Genomic DNA, 21,693 nt, shown 5'->3' with positions numbered 1-21,693 from the left:
GTGTAGTTTTTATATTTTTTTATTTCAGTTTAAACTAATGTCCTTTAAAGAACAGCAACGGCTCTTTTAAGAGCCACCCATTAATTAAAATTAAGCGCATTTTTTCTTTGTCTCCTCACATTACATAATTATTTTTTGACATGATATGACACGTATATCACAAAGAATGATAAGAATGACTGTAATATAATAAAGCTTGGGTATTGTTAGACGCGCCATTCTTCACATTAGTGAATTAATACATAAATTAGTGGATAGCGAATCCGTTTAGCATGCAGAGATTCGGGGTTCGAATCCACCCTTGGACAGTTTTTATTTTCTAAATCTTTATAATAAAGGTTCATTAGTTGACATTAGTTACCACATTACTTAACATGAACTAATAATGAACTGCACTTCTACAGCATTTATTCATTTTGTTCATGTTAATTTCAACATTTACTAATACATTATTGATACCGTGTTAACATTACTTAATATACTGTGAACTAACATGAACAAAGAATAAACTTTATTTTAACAAAGATTACTAAATACAATAATTTATGGTTAGTAAATGTTAGTTAATAATACATTACATTTGAACTAATGATCCTTATTGTAACGTGATTATATTTTTTCCCAGTAAAATCAATGATTGATGCTTTAGTTCAAGATCTTCATGGCGCTTGTTTCAGGAAAAGATAAATGGATTTTCAGGTGTGCTCTTTTGTTGCAGGTGAGAAACTAGTCTGCAAATATAACCATAGTAACTGTGCAGCCATACCCTAGCAACCATGTAGTGCACCTTACAAACCATATTGCAATATAAAGAAGCCATATCTCAGTTACACAACATAAAACACACAGCACGATGAGGGGAACTGACGTCACGTGTAGCCCCGCCCCCAAAATAAGCGAAATCAAAAATTTAGCACAACATGGACATGTGACATATCAAACACTCAGCACGATGAGGGGAACTGTCGTCACATGCAAGCACATTCACATTTTCTTTAGGAAATGTACCTTTCTAGTTATTATTATTATTCCTCTTCTGCCATTGAAGTCAATAGCAGCCCATAGAACCGTATGTAGGAAAGTTATGTAATTTGGCATACATATAGAGGCCAGTCTTATAAGTTACTATAGCAACTTTGGTATGTCTAGCTTAAACCCTCTAGCACCACCAGTCCAAACAAATTCTAGTACTTGAGGGGTGGGTTGGAACACAATATGTATTGGGTGCTAATATCAGAACCAGAATCGCAAGTATTGGGTGCTAATATCAGAATCAGAATCAGCACCACAGTGACACACACGCTCACTCACACACTCACTCACACACACACACACACACACACACACACACACACACACACACACACACACACACACACACACACACACTGTTTCGTGACAGCGCCACCTAGTGGCCATGAGATTTTCATGTTAAGTTGACGTCGGCATGACCCCATGTGCTACTGTTGTTGTTGTTGTTGTTGTCACGTGTCTGCCCCGCCTTTGTCTGCTCCTCCCTGTCTCCACACTTGATCCTGTGAGCCGCTTTGCTAATGGCGGCGCAGAATCATTAGTTACGTTTAGTTACGTGTACCTTAGTCATTGTTAAGTGTCGTCATCTATAATGCTTTAGTTCTCGTCATTTACTGTCTTTGTCTTTATCATTTATTTAACCCCATTCATTTGAAGCTATCCTGTGTACGGGTCCATCTGCTTCATTCCCTGGTTGTGACATTATTAGTAGTATTATTTTATTATTATTTCCTATTATTATATTGTTTTTGCACTTTGTATGTCTATGTATGAACATGAATATCCAAAATATCCAAAGATCGTAATGTGATATTGCCTATGTGTCTGTATATGCTGCTATGAGATACCGGTACCACTGTGTTGTGTTATTTTTAAAATAAAAAGATAAAATAAAATAAAAAATCTAAAAAAAAAGCGATCCGCTGTTATATCAGGCAGCCGAATATACAGAGAGTTAATGGAAACAAAGTTCATGTTGTGTTGCATAACAGATAGTGTCGAAATCGAAGTCAGCCAATAGTGCAGAGGGTGGACCATATGCCCTATGAAGCTTCTAGGACCTAAGAGTTTTTAAGTAGTGCCTTTATAGCTGCCAAAATGTCCGAATATGTACTTGAGTCACTCGAAAAGACGCTGGAAACACATATTCCTGATGCGGAACTGAGAGAAATTAAACGCATTTTATACGGAAAAGAACTGAAGTAAGTGCAAAGCCATTCTGATTTCACGAACGGTTAGCTAGGCAAAACAGCTTTATTACTTCTTTATTAGTAAAGAAGCTATTACTTTTAATTTATCATTGTCTATTATGTAATAAAGGTTATTGAATTATTAGATTATTAAATGCTTTCTGGGCTGTTTTTCAGTAATTTTAGACTTGCATTTAAAGCAGGGCATAATTGTGTAAATGATTGTTCATGGACTTAGACCAAATAACCTGAGACTCAGGCTGACAAGAAGGTCACATGTTTTGTACTTTATGATGGCCCATTAGTATAATATTGTTTCTTTGTTCATGTTTTTACATACGAACAAAGAAACAAAATCCATTGTATAATGTATGCCTTAATGTGAAATGTAACATGTCAAGGACAACTTGACATGATGTAAACAAGTTCATTTTTTGAAAAATATTTTGAATCAGGATATGCAAAGGATTACTTAAGAAGATAAACACAGAAATATACAAAAATATATAGTTTGTATCAGGATATGAAGAGGACTGCTTAAGAAGACCAAAAGCCATTCAAATAGATAAATAAATAAATTTGGCTTGAACATTGGGGGTTTCAAGTGTGAATGGGTATTACATTTGCAAGTTAACTTATTAATTAATCAATAAAATGTATGCAGTATCAACAGTATCAACTCACTCCATTTATCAATTTTATCATTGATTCCAGTAAAGCATCATGTCACCTCAGAACATCTAGTTACCCAAAAACAAAAACAAAATTTTGATTCGGAATGTTCAAGAAAGAAAAGTAATATGCTTTCTTACATTTGTCAATGGATCTTTGTATGATAACTCAAAATGATAGAACCAGGTCTTCATTTGGAAACAATTTATTTGCATTTGATCAGATTCACTCAGCAGTATCTCTATTTACATTGAATAAATTATATTTTTAGAAATAAAATTACTAGAATTTACTCCAAATTGCTGTGATAGATTTCCCTCTTTTCTCAGCTAAGACAGCTAAGAACTAAGACAGCTCTCATGATCATGATCTCATAATCTTCATGTTGTCTTATTTATTAACAAATGCAGTCTTGGTGAAACTGAAGGCCATATCCAATAGTAAATATTCATAGATATTCATTGTTTAAACAATAAATCACGCTAATAGGACTGAATAATACCTTTCAACAACGTTTTAATATTTTTGCTAATCAAAATATTGGGTGGTCAAAAACAACATATACAATGTTTTATGTCATTTAACACATCTACAAATAATTAGCAGAAAATAAAACTAAAATTCTAAACTCTAAAACTATTCATCTTTTGATTTCAAATCTAAATGTCAAAAATATTAATTGGTATTGCCATTCTAATAGTTTCAGAGAGGACTTTATAATCAAGCTGTTTACTGTAATATGTACTAAATAAACAATTCATTCTTCAAAGGAAATTGACACTACCTCAGACAGCACTGGATGCCACATTGGAAAAGGATTTTGTTCTGCAGGGTTATGTCTTTGAGGCAGCACCAGAGCAGCTCAGGGCACCTAGAATTGTGCGGGTGGGACTCATTCAGAACAAGATCATTCTTCCAACTGATGCTCCTGTACTTGACCAAGTAAGACAGCAATTCCTAACCATATTTTAGTATCACTTAAATAATGTTGTCATGGTCTTGCATCTTTATGGATTTATGGATCCATTACAATGTTATCTGTTTGCCTAAATTTCTTTTTGTAGATTACAGCTCTACACAAGAGAGTGGGTGAGATAGTGGAGGTAGCTGCTATTTGTGGTGTTAATATTGTCTGCTTCCAGGAAGCCTGGAGTAAGTACCTAAACATAAACTGCTTATAAAGCATGTTAAATGTGTAAAATCTATAAATACTATATAAATCGAATGCTTGCTATGAAACTAAAATTGTTTTGAATTTAACTGCCACCTTTTAATGCTTACATCCTAAGTTTAATTCTGAACTTGGGGCTTCTTCTTCTACTTTACCATGAATCATCTGTTTCCACCTAACTCTATCCTAACTCTATCCTTGCCTCATGTCTTTTCCTCCTTGCTACAGTCTCTAAACCATACATCATACCTGGTCACACTGTCTTGAACAATGTTCTTTTGATTCTTGCTGAAAATCTTCTGTCATACAAAACTCCTGACACTTTTGTTCACCCACTCCAACCCAGCTGCACTCACCTCTTCACCTTGTTTCCACACTACCCCTTGCACTGTATGGTTGACCCCAAAAACTTTAACTCCTGCACCTTCTTGACCTCAGCCCCCTGTAAACCTCACTGTTCTACTCCCCTCCCTCTCATTCATACACATGTATTCTGTCTTACTATAACTGACTTTCATTCCTCTTCTTTCCAGAGCAGACCTCCACCTTTCCAGGTGTTCCTCCACCTACTCTCACTACAGATTACTATGTTGTCCGCAAACATTGATGTCCACAGAGACTCCTGTCTGACTTTATCTCTCAACCTGTCCATCATCATAGCAAACAAGAAGTGACTCAAAGTCGATCCTTGATGTAGCCCCACATCCACCTTGAACTCTGCCTGACCTACAGCACATCTTACTTTTGTCATACTCTTCTCATACATATTTTGTACTACTCTGGCATACATCTCTGCCACTCCTGACATCCTCAGTAAAGTGTCATAGCTCCTCTCTCGACACCCTGTCATGCACTTTCTCTAAATCCACAAAGATGGAGTGCAGATCCTTCTGACCACCTGTACTTCTCCATTAAATTTCTCAGAGCAAAAAGTGCATTATTAGTGCTCTTTCTGGGCATAAAGGCATACTGTTGCTCACAAATATTCACAAATATTTCTTACCCTAGCTTCCACTACTTTTTTCCCAAAGCTTAAGCTTTGACCTGGGGTGAACTTAATGTTTACCAAACCTTTATCAATGTGCCTCACCAATGCATGGATCCTCTCAAACTTCAGCTGCATGTGTTGCAAGGAAACAACACTGCACTGAACAGTCTACCAAATCTTGACTTTTACTTTAACTTTAGAAGAGGTACAATGCATGTTCTTGCTGGTTCCCAAACTACACAAAGCCTATTCATGCTTAACACCTGATGTACGTAAACATTTTGTCTTTCTTGTCATGTTAGACATTACTCCATTATCCTCATCTTTTACAATTACACAAATTCATATAAGCTTAAAGAAAATCCCACAACGTTCATTGCAAAACTAAAGTTGTCCTTCACAGAGCCAGAGGAGTGAGTGATGTCTTCTGAAATGCAGTGAAGCAATATCCTCTACATGGCAAGAGCAGGAGTGAGTCACTTTTTACAGGTCTTGGTCTCGTCTTGGAATCGACCGCATTTTTACTCGGTCTTGGCTCGGTCTCGGACGAAGAGGACTCGGGATTTAATTTCAAGACCAAAACTGAGGGCATATCACGAAATTATTTGTTAACATCATTACTGTGATTGGACAATAAACTTCCAACCAAGAGCTTGACTCGTGTCTAATTTTAAATGTTTTTAGTTTTTACTCCCCTCCCCGTCGCCAACCCCCAACCCCCACATCGCATCACACTCCACACGTGAAAGCGGGAGACAGGAGAGCAAGCTGTGCCTTCACCGTGACCGTGGCTGTCGGAGAGATGTCAGCCAAATCTTCTGTTATACAATTCATTCAGGTTTGGCATATAATGTCATCAATGTTTAAGGTTTTCCCAATTACAATTTTTGTAACCATGGAAAAGGAGTTCTGTATAAATGGTTAAGTTAATTTCAGCTCTTAAGTGTTTGTTTGCAGTTATTTGCGTATAGAAGAAAAAGATAAATTCCCACATATCTGCAATGCCTTTTGATTATTTTATCAAAACTTCTCTCTTACATATACATACATGCGAGAAGTGCCAATCATATGCATATTCTACATTTTATCATAAGTGTGTCATGCAGTGTGGGGACTTGCACTGGTCTTGGTCTTGACTCGGTCTCGGCCTGTCTTGGTCTTGACTTGGTCTCGACCCTTCAAAGTCTTGGTCTTGACTTGGTCTCGACCCTTCAAAGTCTTGGTCTTGTCTTGGTCTCGGTTTAGGTGGTCTTGAAAACAACACTATTCCTCGCGTCAATCCTGTGTGCGCAAAGTTTGCTTTGGTTCCAGGTATTTGAAAATGCTTGATAAAATTCGGTTGGCTGAACAATAACAAACTGTGTTAATGCAACACAATTTATCAACATTTAACCAATGTACATATGTGAAGTAATTTTAATTACAGATGTGTACGTTACAATATTTTTAAGTGTATGATGTCCATGACTATATAGTTTCAGATTTCTGAGTCTCTTTTAATCTAGCACTGACAAAACTCGAGAGAAGTATACAATGAATTTTTATTTTTGTGGGAAAGGTACTGTTTAAATTTATGGGTGCACTCCTTGATATACAGTATGCATGTCTATTCAGGCATTTCACCATAATGAGCTAAAAAAGTTTTATATTTAACTTATAATAATAAATAACTTTTCTTATCTTGATCACAAGGAAAAAATTGTATGGTCTTCTGGACTTCCATATAATTCTGAAAATTATAGATAGGTCAACAATGGTTAATTGCCATACAATATAGTACCCTCTGTATGGAAATATGTTTCATTCTTAAGATTAATTTATGTTTTTTGCTTATAGCAATGCCTTTTGCCTTCTGCACCAGAGAGAGGGAGCCATGGACAGAGTTTGCAGAGTCTGCTGAAGATGGTTTTACCACTCACTTCTGCCAAGAGGTCTATTTGTTTCTGAAATATTTCTCAGTCTTAGTTACCTCTGTGACTCCAAGAGAAATAGCATTATTAAACCAACATACAGAAAATTTCATATACAATTTATTTGCAGCACCATCTATATTATGAATATCAGCATTCATACTGTACACGTCTTTTTCTTTTCCCATAAACTGAATTGTCTGTAGTCTTTTGCAGTCTTTTTCCTATTTCAGAAAGGAGTTTAAACTTGAACTCTGAGTTGATTTACCCTGAGATGGGAAACTCTGTTTTATTTAGTTTCAGTGTTTATTTGAAAGCATTAGAAGTGTAGTTTCTTGTCTCTCCTTATGGTTCAAGTGGTTGAGGTTGATTTGGGATTTAGAAAGTAATTAATAAGTAAGTAGACCAAATTACTAAGTAGACCAATACTTTCTAGAGATAGTAATTATTACATTAATCTAATTAGACTGGTTGAAGATGTAATTTGTAGTTAGTAATTAAGAACTATTTTAGAGTAAATTCCCAACTGTTATAATATCAGAGGTGAAACCGGAAGAACAGTATTTTATCAGGAAACAACACAAAAATTGTCAGAAAGCGCTTAAGAGCGAGGCACTCTTTCCTGACCGCTCTGCAAACAGTATCCTTACTAATATGTTCTGCATCCCCGATGTTATACACAAAACTACCATTTGCAAAGAAAAGTAAGTCACCGCAAAGCATCTGCTCGAATGTAAGAGCACTGCCTCCCTTTCTGAAACAGAAAACCCAGAGTTTCCCTCATTTCATGGTTAACATACTCAGAGTTTTCACTTAACCTCCTTTCTGAAACAGGCCCCAGGTCTTTTTCCCTTCTTCAACTGTCCAGTTATGGTGATGCCCACCTAAATAGATATATGTTCTTGGCTGACAGGACTGTAACCCAGCATGGTCTTCTGCTGTTGTAGCCCATCCAAAGGTTTATTGTTTTGTTTATACTGAGATGCTTTTCTGCTCATCGCAGTGGAAAAGGTGGTTATATGAGTTACTGTATCCTTTTAGCAACTCAATGAGGTAAAAAAAAGAAAATCCCAAAAAATTAGCAGCTTCTGAAATTAACTATCCATCGTTAGTAATGAGAGCGCTTTTTTCCTCCATTATTATGTTTGATGTAAATTGTACCTTAAGTTCTTAATCTGTATCTGCATAGTTGTATATGCTGTGCTTATGTCATATGATTGGCTGTTTATCATAATAATTATTAATATATTCTAATAAAATCCTCAGCGAGTGTATATTATTAAATTAGAGCCTACTGCAGTTGCAGTCGAAGCAATCCTGAAAATCCTCAGCTCCTTTAAAATGTCCGCAGCAAGGTGTTTTGACAAGCAGACTCTATCAGGATGTTTTTGTTGTTGTTGTTGTTATTGTTGTTGTTGTTGTTGTTTGTTTGTTTGTTGCTCCATTCTATGTAAAGTCTAGATACTATCTGTGCAAATCACAGAAGACAACCGTTTATAAAGTTAAAACAGCCCTTCTGGTAGCAGATCAACCATGTCACATTTAAAGACACAGATAACATTTGTCTTTTATTTTATGTTTGGAAAGAACATTAACTGACACTCATGACCTGCATCTGCATGATTACATGTATTGTTTCGCTGCTGCCACATGATTGAATGTTTGGATACCTGCATAAATTAATAGGTAAAGTGAAATGAAATGCCCTACTGACAGTGAGTATACAAGTTATGCATTATATTTCATCACCTAATATCTCCCATAAAAATAATTGCAAAAGGAGTTTAAACCTTCTGCCTTCCAAGAAAGAAATTATAAATCCTTTCTTAAGCATACAAAGCCTGAATGTATATATACAAGCAGCATAGCAGAAGTAGAGGAGGAAGATCCTTTTATAAGACTACAAAGACCATTTTCACCTAAACAAATCCCAATTTCAACTCCAAGCAGCTTAAGGAACAGTCAGGAAAAAACTTTTATATAAAAAAAAAAAATAAAAAAAAAATAAACCACTAATTACAGCTTCTCTTACTCCTTTGACCTGATCAATAACAAAATTATAAACTGATAATAAATAAACAAACAAACAAATAAATAACTAAAGTACACACAGACTGAAGTACTTTAAGTCTTTGGTACTTTTAATTGTGATTGTGATGCTCACATTTAACATGTAAAAAAACACATAAAATTTAGAATCTCAAAAAATTAGCTAATAAACTCAAAACACCTGCAAATGTTTTCTGAGCCATCAAAATGGTCTCTCAATTTTGTTTCCTAAGCTACACAATCATGGGAAAACTGCTGATCTGACAGTTATCCAGAAGACAATCATTGACAACCTTCACAAGAAGGGTAAGCCACAAACATTCACTGCCAAAGTAGCTGGATGTTCACAGAGTGCTGTATACAAGCATGTTAACAGAAAGATGAGTGGAAGGAAAAAGTGTGCATCAAGAGCCACCACACACACATGTGTCAAGGAATTTGGCTACAGTTGTCGTATTCCTCTTGTTAAGCCACTCCTGAACCACAGACGACAACTTTTTGAAAACAGCACTTTAGAGCACTTCATGCTTCCTTTTGCTGACAAGCTTTTCAAAGATGCTGATTCATTTTCCAGCAGGATTTGGCACCTGCCCACACTGCCAAAAGCACCAAAAGTTGTTGACCATGGTGTTGGTGTGTTTGACTGGCCATCAAACTCACCAGACCTAAACTCCATTGAGAATCTATGGGGTATTGTCAAGAGGAAAATGTGAAAAAAGAGACCAAAAAATGCAGACGAGCTGGAGGCCACTGTCAAAGAAACATGGGCTCCTTAAAGCAAAAGGAACCCCTACCAAGTATTGAGTACATATACAGTAAATAAACATACTTTCCAGAAGGCCAACAATTCACTAAAATATTTTTTACTGGTCTAAAGTACACTAATTTTTTGAGATAGTGAATTGGTGGGTTTTTGTTACATGTGAGCCAAAATCATCACAATTAAAAGAACCAAAGACTTAAACTACTTCAGTTTGTGTGTACTGAATTTATATAATACACAAGTTTCACTATTTGAGTTGAATTACTGAAATAAATTAACTTTTCACAACATTTTTATTTACTGAGGTGCACTTTTATATACATTCTAAGTAGTGGAATTCTTCAAATACACATAGCTTTTGAGATATACTCCTTTTAAATTGAGCAGGTCATTTTCATGTAAGAGGCTCAAAAATTGGCCTAGGGTTCAACAGGTTAAGGATTAAAGCTATCTGTTAAATTGTCTCACCACTGGAAAAATAATCCATAATTCTCATTGTAAAAAGGTACATGAGAATATGTTCAGCCAGTCTCCATTTGGATTCTGTTATGCTGATCATTTAATTCACTCCTGATGAGCATGAGCATTAGTAGATCAGTAAAGACTCATTAAAAAGTCTCTGGATTTTTGGAGGATTTTGGAATTCTTTAGTGAATTTTAAATCCTTTAGTGTATTCTCAATAGTGTCAGTATGGAGACATCTATGGTGATCTTATCAAATCCACAGTAGAAATAATGTGGACCTGCAAAACATTGACATAATTTTTAAGTCATTCATTTGTGTGAATTCATCAACAAATAAATCAAATGAGTAAGAATAAAAATTATAACTGCAACCAAGCACTAACAGAGACCCATTTGGCAATGATTAAGTCCCTAACCTGCTCCCACCAAACACAATCAAGCACTCCTGGAGCTGTGCACAGAGCAGGAACAGCACTTCTATGCCATGCTATAAATGCAGGCTGAAGAATGGCAGCTGTGCAGCCGCTGCACCCCTTCCTGTTATTGCATGGTTTAAATGGACTAAATCTGGAGATAGAATCCGGAAGCAGCTAGAACTCAGGAGAGGGTTCCCTATGGTGGTTGAAAGTTTGTGTTACTGTTACTATTCTGTTACTGCTCTTGACTTCTATTAGTTGTTTCCTCTTGTGATAGCGGACATGCTGTAATACCCTGAGCTATACCTTCAACCAACTGAGTGTTATTGATAGTCAGCAAATTCAGACTAATGTTGTGCTCTCCAACCCATATTTTTCAGTTATTAGGATATGTCAAAATGATGACCTAGGTTGAACAAGAGCTGCAAAGCAATAGGGAAATTCTGTAGGGAAATTTTAATGGGGAATAAATCATTTCAGAGGAGTGTCTACCATCAGCAAATGGGTCGCCAGATGCTAAAACCTGATTTTTAGGTTTGTTCAAAAGTTTGTGCAAACTTGGGGAAAAAAATCTCACACCCATTATTTGTAGTATGAGAGCTCTTGCAAGCCTCAGCAGTGTTTTCTCATTTCAATTATTGTATGGGCTCAAGCCTCACTGCATTGGATGTTTCATGATTGGAATTTGCAAAGAAATACAGAGATGAGACATAAAGGTTATGGGACCAAGACTTACCTCTACCAAAGTGATTGATAAAAATGGATACTCTGATACTCATTGTCTACAAGGTGCTGTAAATAGATTGTATGTGTTTTTTATGATAAACATTACTTTGTCATAAATATTTCTCAGGAATCTGAAATAGGTAGCTGACTTTAGAATAAAGGTGTATTTTAATTTGCACTGTCACCATGAGAGTCTAGTCACTTAAATGTCTTTTTTACAATAAATTGTTTTTAAATAAAAAGTTTTTTCCTGGAGCAGTGGCAGTAATAAGACATTACACAATTACAAAATTATATTTATATAGTTTACAATGGAATAATCTGTGCAGCACACAGACTATGGATAAAAAGGGAAAAGAGTTGCCATTTGCTTCTTATTCAGTGTGTGAAAGTCATTCTTAACATATGAAAGACCACGTTTTTGTTCTCTTTAACTAGCTTGCCTACCAGTCTCATGAATTTTTAACTAACATTAGAAAGATAGTACCTAAGACTGCTGGCTTTCAATCATTGGAAGATCTAGCTGGCCTGTATGGTTGACAAAATAATTATACTATGTTTTGAAAACTGAGGTAAGGTATAGATAAGCCTGACAATAGGTAAGCCTTTTACTGATATTGTATTGTTATTATAATATCAATGACCTTTTATCAATGTTAGTAGTCAATGTTAGTCAATGTTTTTGTAAAAAAAAACACTTGTATAGGTTAAGTCTACTCAGTTAAAGCTAACTTCTTTTTCAATTTGTGTTGATGTAATGTCCTGATACTGTATTGCTGGTTATACAGGTGATATTTTATGTATACAAGTGTAATTAAAGAAATTAAAAATTGTTTGGCGAAAGGGAAATGAATGTATTTAATAAACATTTAATAATACAGACATACTCCTTTTTATTTGTAGTTGGCAAAAAAATACAACATGGTGATAGTGTCACCCATTCTGGAAAGGGATGAGATCCATGGTGGAACATTGTGGAACACGGCAGTCGTTGTTTCAAATACAGGGACTGTCCTTGGGAAAACCCGGAAAAATCATATTCCACGTGTGGGAGACTTCAACGAGGTCAGTATGGCTCTTATTTGTTCCAAAAGTCACACAGTGTGTGTTGCACAAAGACAAAAGTGTATACTTTAAGGAGTCCTGTGAAGAAGCACAATGCAACATTCACTGATTTGATAAAATGTTTTTAAGAAATAACTTGAATGTAAAATAGCCATCTTGGGTAAAATAGCCCTCTGAGGACACTAATGATATGATACTAATGATAACAAATCATCTAACAAATCACCTGACAACTTAACTTTGGTGATCTTTCATTACATTTGACCACTATGATTGATGTAATAAGAGATTGTACTGATAATAAATCTGTTTTTTTCCAGGGTTTAGTTTAATGTAAGTCACTAATCTACAAAAGAAGACTACTATTGTTAAGTATTGCTAACTAGACGTCTCTTGTTCTTCTCCCATTCTTATTCAAAATATGCAATGTTATAACACAGCCAAACATTATTTGGGGTATTCACCTTGGGGATGTATCACACCCAGGGATGAAAATTAGCTTTGACCTGGAGAAAACTTCAGACAGGAGGGGGCTACTGACAGGGTCTATAAGTCCCGTACTCTTTTTAGAGATGGCAAAGCAAAGAGGAGAGCCATCCTCTTCTCAGAGGCTAAGTTCAAGGGCTCAAATGGGGCTTCTTATAGCCCCTACAGGACCACAGAGAGGTCCCAAAAAAGAGGCAGTGGTCTCAGAAAGGCCTCAGCATTAGACACTTAGCTTGGCATCTCTGCAGGAATTCCACCACTGTAGCAACGGAGCAATGGACTAGTATTTTGGTGCTGATAGCATTAGAGGCAAAATAGTCTGTCTGGAGAGTATTCAGTCATGTAATATTAAAAATAGCGAAATTTATTTAAAAGCTAAAAGATACATGAAACATTGCACATAGGACTCAATGATGGAATCAGTAGTCATGTTTCATGCCAAGTTCCTGTATCAAAATCTTGGACACAGTAGTTTTTGGAATCCCTAGATCTCTTCTAGTTCTTGCACTGTCAGTTTGCCAGTAGACATTCTCAGGTGTTCTGCTTGTTGTCTAGAACATGGATCACTATCATCAGGTGTTTTGACTAATTGATGTAGATTTGGTGCCCTACTCAATTGGCCATTTTGAATGCGACTTCCAGACATGCTCATTTGTCGTGTTTGCCCCATTGACTAGAACAGTGGCGTCCTCATTGTTCACAGTCTACACCACACTTGGCTGCCAGGTTACATCAATTCAATTCAATTCAATTCAATTCAATTCAAGTTTATTTGTATAGCGCTTTTTACAATAGACATTGTCTCAAAGCAGCTTTACAGAACATAAACATAAAGCAGAAGGTAGACATAATTAATGATAAAGGAAATAACGAATAATAAAAGAAATAAGAATTAACAGAATAAAAATCTAGATTATTATTAGATGTATATAGTTCACAGTGTGTATGTATTTATTCCCCTATGAGCAAGTCTGAGATGACTCAGGCAGCAGTGGCAAGGAAAAACTCCCTTAAATTGGTAAAGGAAGAAACCTTGAGAGGAACCGGACTCAAGGGGGAACCCATCCTCATATGGGTGACACTGGGGGTGTGATTGTAATATACAGTCAAACAAATGGTGTATTGGTGTGAGGTTTAAGGACTTCTGATCTTCTGAGTACCACAGAGTCTAACTGTAGATGTCTCAGGATTCTTAGAGTCGGCCTCGGCTCAGTGGATGTCCAAAGGCTTCGTCCCACAGAGGACGATGGGAGCTGGTACAGTGTCTGGATGCCTCGGGATGGGTACAAAGAGAAAAGCAGTGGAAAGGGATTAACATATCTGCCGTTCATAAAAATGTGCTGGTCTGATGTACTGGTGCATGATATTATGGGATGTATTATGTGTACGCCTGACTGAAGAGATGAGTTTTTAATCTACATTTAAACTGGGAAAGTGTGTCTGAGCCCCGAACACTATCAGGAAGACTATTCCAAAGTTTGGGAGCTAAATAAGAAAATGCTCTACCACCTTTAGTAGACTTAGATATTCTGGGAACTACCAAAAGCCCTGAGTTTTGTGATCTCAGAGAGCGTGAAGGATTGTAACGTGTTAGCAGACTAGTTAGATACATGGGAGCTAAGCCATTAAGAGCCTTGTACGTAAGTAGCAGCAGTTTGTAGTCAATTCTATACCTAACAGGTAGCCAGTGTAGAGATGATAAAATTGGGGTTATATGGTCATACTTTCTTGTCCTAGTGAGAACTCTGGCAGCTGCATTTTGGACTAACTGTAACCTATTTATTAAAGATGCAGGACAACCACCTAGTAATGCATTACAATAGTCCAGTCTAGAGGTCATGAACGCATGAACTAGCTTCTCAGCATCAGATACAGACAGGATGTTTCTCAGCTTGGCAATGTTTCTAAGGTGGAAGAAGGCTGTTTTGGTAGTATGGGCGATATGATTTTTAAAAGACAAGTTACTGTCTAGTATAACACCGAGGTCTTTCACTGTCGAGCTACTTGTAATAGTACATCCCTCTAAATGGGAGTTAAGTTGTGAGAGTTTATGTGCACTGGTTTTTGGACCTATGAGTAGTATTTCAGTCTTATCGGAGTTTAACAATAGAAAGTTGCAGCTCATCCAGTCTTTTATCTCTCTAAGGCACTGAGTTAATTTGGACACTGTGGCTATTTCATCTGGTTTTGATGAGATATATAACTGTGTGTCATCAGCATAACAATGGAAACTAATCCCATGTCTTCTAATAATGTTCCCTAATGGAAGCATGTATATAGAGAAAAGCAGAGGTCCTAGAACTGATCCTTGAGGGACCCCATAATTAACTGGTAGTAAACTGGAGGATTCACCATTTAATTCTACAAAATGGTATCGGTCAGACAGATAGGATCTAAACCAGCTTAAAGCCTGACCATGAATACCTGTGTAATATTGTAAGCGATCTAGAAGAATGTTGTGATCTATAGTGTCGAATGCAGCACTAAGGTCAAGTAGAACTAATAGTGACATACAGTCTTGGTCCGAAGCTAAGAACAAGTCGTTTGTAACTTTAACAAGTGCAGTTTCTGTGCTATGATGAGGCCTGAAACCTGACTGAAACTCTTCAAGGATGTTGCTCTCCTGTAAGAAGGAGCTCAGTTGAACAGACACAACCTTTTCAAGTATTTTAGACATAAACGGGAGGTGTGAGATAGGTCTGTAATTTGATAGTTCATTAGGGTCTAAGTTAGGTTTTTTGATGAGTGGCCTAATAACTGCCAACTTAAAAGACTTCGGGACGTAACCTAAAGATAACGAGGAGTTAATGATATTAAGAAGAGGCTCACCAGCTTTATGTAACACTTCTTTCAGTAATTTAGTTGGGATGGGGTCTAGTGAACATGTTGTTGATTTAGCTGTAGTAATAAGTTTATCTAACTCTTCCTGTCCTGTACTTGTAAAGCTGTGTAAAGCCTTAGGTGAGATTGTGTCACTGGTTGCTCTCATATGTTGGGCGTCACCTATTTTATTCCTGATACTTTCGATTTTATCAGTGAAGAATCTCATAAAGTCCTCACTACTGAAATGTGATGGAATAGTGTGTTCAGATTTCTGATTTTTTGTTAAACTAGCCACTGTGCTAAATAAAAACCTGGGATTGTTCTGGTTATTTTCTATGAGTTTGCTCAGGTGCTCAGCCCTAGCAGCTTTTAGAGCCTGTCTATAGCTGGACATACTGTCCTTATACGCAATTCTAAACACCTCTAATTTAGTTTTTCTCCATTTCCGTTCGAGGTTACGGGTTTCTCTCTTGAGGGTGTGAGTGTGACTATTATACCATGGTGCAAGTGTTTTATCTCTAACCTTCTGTAATCTGACTGGGGCAACAGTGTCTAATGTGCTAGTGAATATAGCGTCTATGCTGTTAGTCATTGCATCTAGGTCGTTTGAGTTTGAGGGTACATTAAGAAGTCCAGACAGATCAGGCAGGTTGTTTGTGAATCTGTCTTTGGTGGTCGAAATAATGGTTCTACCGAGTCGATAACGTGGTGAGACACAGTTAGTCTGTTCTATAGGTAGTGTAAACATCAAAGTGTAAACATCAAAGTGTTCTCTTTATAAAATGTCTCATTTATGAAAAAGACTTACGAGTAGGGAGAAGGAATTTTAAGAAGCATAAGAGTTTCTTTAAATTAAGAAAATTGAAGTGGGAGAAAAAATTTATTGCATGCAATATTTAATAACAATAGTGAGTTAAAAAATGCTACAGATTAGGTTATGTAATGATTATTTTTTTTTAAATCAACAAATAAATTATTGGAAGGTGACTGTGTTTTTATTGGGACATATTTTAGGAAAAAAAAAAAAAATAAATATCTTGCCTGCATAAGTATTCATTCCATGAGAACACAATTACTTTACCATTGGCATCCTCCTGTGAATTAAACATGCAATCACAATTCTGGATAAATAACCCACTGTTAAAGGATCACTGGTCAGGCTTTACGTGGGATCACAAGGACATACAACCAGCTTCAGAACCTGCTTCATTCTGCTAAATAAAACTGCAGCTTGGGAGGAAATTTACATTTCAGCAGGACAATAATCCCAAGCACAAGGCCAAAGCAGCACTAGAGTGGCTTAGGAACAAACAGATAAATGTCCTACAGTGGCCCAGTCAAAAAGTCCTGATATCAATCCTATTGAGAATCTGTGCCACTATTTTAAAATTGCAGTACACAAGTGTAACCCAACTCATCTGAACAAACTGGAGAAAATCTGCCTAGAATAATGGGCCAAAATCACTTGTACGCTGGTACATATTTATACCAAAAGACTCAAAGCAGTTATTGCAGGAAAAAGGTGGCTTGATCAAATATTAATATGAGTGGTTATGCAAGCAAGATACTTAAGTTTTTTAATTTTACAAAAACAGGTTCTCAAGAAAACCAAAATGACTGATGCTTTTTTATCTTATAAACAAAGTATTATTATTAAATAAAGTATTATGATTCAAACATAGAATCTGAAGCATCATCTACCATTGGCTAAATTACCTCCTGATCAGGATAATCTTACTCTTTCCAAGGTCTGCCTAGAGTTGTTTATGAGCCATCTTGTCTCCAAGATTGTGACCCTCTAACAAGTTAAAATAAACAAGTGATAATCTGATTGTAGATTCATGCACTTTGACCTCATCTGTGCAAGAGATTGCTGTAGGCCCCATTAAGCATCTTGTAGTCTGCTTTTGGGGTGAATTTTCTTGGATGGCCTGACCTGGATATGTTGGCAGTTGTTTTAAATGTTTTTCATGTGCAAATGATTTTCATACAGTGAGATCTTTTGAGATCTTTTTATATCACATAAAACTTATAAGCATTAAAAACCTTCTTTCTGAAGACCTCAGAGAGCTGCTGTGATACAGCTGTAGGAAATTGTATTTTTTTAAGTAGAAATAAAAGTGTGGGTGTCCTTTCTTATTCCTCATAAGAAATTGGATTTTTACAGATAATTCAGACATTCCTTTGTTTATTTTTGTTTAGTTATTTTACTTGAATCTTCCAATATTGTTAAAATGAAGATCAAATGCACATATGTTTAACTATTTAAAAAAAACATCATTGGGTATCATAACCTTTTCACATAGAGATATATATTTTATTATAGAATATTATATATTTTAAATGCCGATATGGCATTTAGAGATATGCTAATATTTCTGAAACAGAGCTGAAATTTCTTTATTTTATTATCTTCTTCAGTTCTTGACTTCTTGATTTGTAACATGCAGATGTTAGCACATCTCTAATATGATCGTTCATGAACGTAATCCCTACTTGACACAGCCATAGACACAGGAGATAAGGAGGCATAAATTATTCACAGAAGAAAATATATTATTTCTTTCTTCAGTATACATCTTTAAAGAAAGAACGAAAAAAACAATCTCAAGGATTGGTAAGAGTATCTGCAAGAAGAAATGGGATAGGTCCTAGATGTTTGCAGGAATTAGTCACCACTAAGGAGCACATGGGATCAGTGTGTCCTGATTGCCAGTGGGAGCACCCCTCTAATTGGAGGTTCACCCCAGACATGATGGATAACATTAAGAAGCTAATCATGAAATTAACTTTTTCCCGACCTTACAACAGTGTTCATATTTGAAAATATTTTCTTGAGTTTTTGTTCTTGCTAAAGTTATATGTTCTTGATTTTTACCATGTTTCAAAAGCTTGGTGTAGTTATAGTCATTAGTTCTTTAACATATGTACCCATTAATAAGGGAGGCCTTTTTAAAAACATCCCTGATTTCTATTAATTTCCACTTTACATTTGACTTAAAGCTGGAATTCCATCATTTAACTCCATAGTCATTTGCAAAAATGTGTTTTCTACTTTCTACAACATAGTCTACATACTATATGGAGGGCAACACTGACCACAGAGTCTTTCAGACACAGTTTGGAAAGATAGCTGTGAATATCTGTTATGGCCGCCACCACCCACTTAACTGGTTAATGTACGGCATGCATGGAGCTGAGATTATCTTCAACCCCTCAGCTACAATAGGAGCTCTCAGGTAAGAGGCACCTTTCTCTTCTTACATAAAAATAATCATTTTAATTAAAATTTTTATTTTGCTTACACAGGTCTTTGTGGCTTTGTGTTTCAGTGAACCCCTGTGGTCAATTGAAGCAAGAAATGCCGCCATTGCTAATCACTGCTTTACTTGTGCCATCAACAGAGTGGGCATGGTAAGAGGATTTTTAAATAAAAAAAGATTTTTTTTGTCCTTTGTTACTTCACAAAACTGGGGTATCTAGAATTTTAATTACCACTTTACAAATGATGTAGAACCAAATTAGAACTCATTAGGACAGCGTTCTCAAGTTTTGAAGACAGGCAAGCTTGACATCTCCAACCCCCCCCGGTTCCATAGAGACAGCGGTGCAGACAGATACATTTTGGGGGCTGCGGCATATTAAATATATGATAAATAGTCAAAAAAAATTCTGCATGAGAAATACAATGTGTGGAGGGAGAGCGTGACAAAAGACCCAAATGCGTGACACTTGACAGCCCTGCATTAGGAGCAGGTACTGATGTCGTGATGCATGCATACAAGCATGTCTGAGCAAAGTGCCTGTGCCGTGTGGCTGTAGAGCACATTCCCCTCACATATCAAGTTTCCAGCTTTTTTTATTTCTTGGTTTTGCATGTGTGTGATCCGAATTGTATGTTGAAACGAACAATTTTGAGATGTTAACACTCAAAGTCATCAGGTTTGAGGACTGGTTTGTGATGATTATCCTGAAGCATGCTTATCTTAACCTACGAATCATGCCAGAGACTCACACGGTTCTCTATCGGGGGTGAAGTGCACCAGTACTGGGTTCTTCTATTTGCCCTAGTCCTATCGCTCATTCTCACATAGTGCATGGAGGCTGCTCTTGCATTATTGCACCCCAGGGCATCAATGTACTCCAGACGACTGGCCAATCTTGGCAATGGGATGCCTTGCTTGCCCACACATGGTCCCTACCTTAGGTGTGATGCAGGTTGTAATGACTACAATACCAGGTGTATCACCAAGGCCATATCCCAAACTGTAGGGAGATTCCAGCTCTGTCCTTGAAAACAACTCAAAATTATTGTGATGTTTTACAAATGACAAAATTAATGTTAATTACATTAAGCACTTCGTGTTCTTTAGGTTGACACCAGGGGCGGTTCTAGTATTTCATCTTTAGGGGGGTTTAGCCCTCAGTGAGAATTTAAAATAAGAAGAGTTCTATATTACATATTATATGACAACTCTGGTAATAAGAATAGTGAAATTTCACTGCTTTTGGTTGCCGTCTTTGCACCTTTCCGCCGATTAACGTTATAGATAAACGCCTCCAGCTCTGACTGCGTGTGCACGCTGCGCGTACCTGTGCTTTTCTGTTCAAATAAAGCAGACAGCTGAAGACGCACTTTTGAAAGACTACAACACACGCGTGTAAAAGTATGGAATAAAAGCAGAGTAAAAAAAAATCGCTCTTGGATCAAACTGATAAATAATTTTCTTTCCCATCGACGACATGCCCTGCATTTTATAGTAATTTTTATTGTTTATTTATGAAAGTAAAAATGATCCTTATAGTTTTAGGGTGGCTGAGATTACAGACAGGGGGCTGAAGCCACCCTAAAAAAGGGCTAGAACCGCCCCTGGTTGACACAAATCGCAACGCATTCGCCGTCGGCACTCCGTCCAGGGTGTATCCTCCATTAATGCCTGATGACGCCTGAGATAGGCACAGGCTCCCCGTGACCCGAGGTATTTCGGATAAGCGGTAGAAAATGAGAGAGAGAGAGAGAGAGAGAGAGAGTAATACACCAGTCACATGGTGAAAAAGCCGCACAATGATAGGATGATAGGCTGGAAACAGCGCGCAGTGAGAAGAAAGAACACTAAAAGTAACGAATCTGTTTTGAAAATGTAAGAAGTAAAAAGTACAGATATTTGTGTAAAAATGTAATGAGTAAAAGTAAAAAGTTGTCCGAAAAATAAATAGTGGAGTAAAGTACTGATACCAGAAAAATGTACTTAAGTTGCGCTGCTATTCGCGGCTCTCATCGTAGCTGGTTCATTGTGTAAGAGTGACGAGGCTATCATCGCATCGTGCTGCTGTTTTGAGGCTATCACCGCATCGCGCTGCTGGTTCAAGGCTTTCTTCGCATCACGTTACTGTTTCATTGCACTCTGATCGCTGCATTCATCAAGATTAGGAAGCGAACAGCAAATCAAAGCACTTTGCTACAGATACAGAGTTGATCTTCAGTTAAAGGCAAGATAAGTGAAACGAATCACAGGTACACCTCTCATTTATATGTGTGACTTTGCAAATTGAAACTTTGATTATTAAACTGGACTTCATTTAAACTTTTAATAAACATTGTTAAAGTTTACATGTGAAGAATTGTTTCAAGATTTAAAGTAAAGAGGTTTGTAAGATTGATCACTAAAGGTTGAAAATATTTACCTTGTTAATGTGATTTACTAGCACATGCTATAGCTGAAGTTGATTGGGATGCATTTACTGCTTTATGCAATGTAATGTCTATTCATTGACATGTTGTATCTTTATTATGCAAATAATTTCTACAATTGTCTGAATGTTGAAAATCTGTAGCGTGGTTACATGACATTTGCCTTATTAATGTTTGCTATCAAATTGAGTGTCTAAATTATAGTAGGTCACTGCTCCTCAAAATGGAAGACAGACAAGAAATGG

At 36.6% G+C, this 21,693-nt stretch overlaps 1 protein-coding gene across 2 annotated transcripts in view; it reads left to right on the top strand.

The window, feature by feature from the left end:
- The first annotated feature begins 2,046 nt into the window (after positions 1-2,046).
- upb1 (ureidopropionase, beta) overlaps positions 2,047-21,693 on the top strand; it is a 47,825-nt gene continuing 28,178 nt past the window's right edge. Inside the window, exons 1-7 of one of the 2 annotated variants that reach the window (XR_007137694.1) lie at positions 2,047-2,234; positions 3,665-3,836; positions 3,959-4,046; positions 6,890-6,984; positions 12,286-12,447; positions 18,826-18,995; positions 19,089-19,170. Coding sequence is in view for 1 of the 2 variants with exons in the window: in XM_027167397.2 (XP_027023198.1) it covers positions 2,131-2,234; positions 3,665-3,836; positions 3,959-4,046; positions 6,890-6,984; positions 12,286-12,447; positions 18,826-18,995; positions 19,089-19,170 (873 nt within the window). In the remaining variant the exon portion in view is untranslated. The remainder of the gene's footprint in view (positions 2,235-3,664; positions 3,837-3,958; positions 4,047-6,889; positions 6,985-12,285; positions 12,448-18,825; positions 18,996-19,088; positions 19,171-21,693) is intronic. The other variant, XM_027167397.2, reaches the window with a different exon arrangement.

This window comes from Tachysurus fulvidraco, chromosome 14 (assembly GCF_022655615.1).
Source record: "Tachysurus fulvidraco isolate hzauxx_2018 chromosome 14, HZAU_PFXX_2.0, whole genome shotgun sequence".
In the NCBI taxonomy this organism is placed as follows: domain Eukaryota; kingdom Metazoa; phylum Chordata; class Actinopteri; order Siluriformes; family Bagridae; genus Tachysurus; species Tachysurus fulvidraco.
This window is presented reverse-complemented; position numbering and strand designations above follow the sequence as displayed.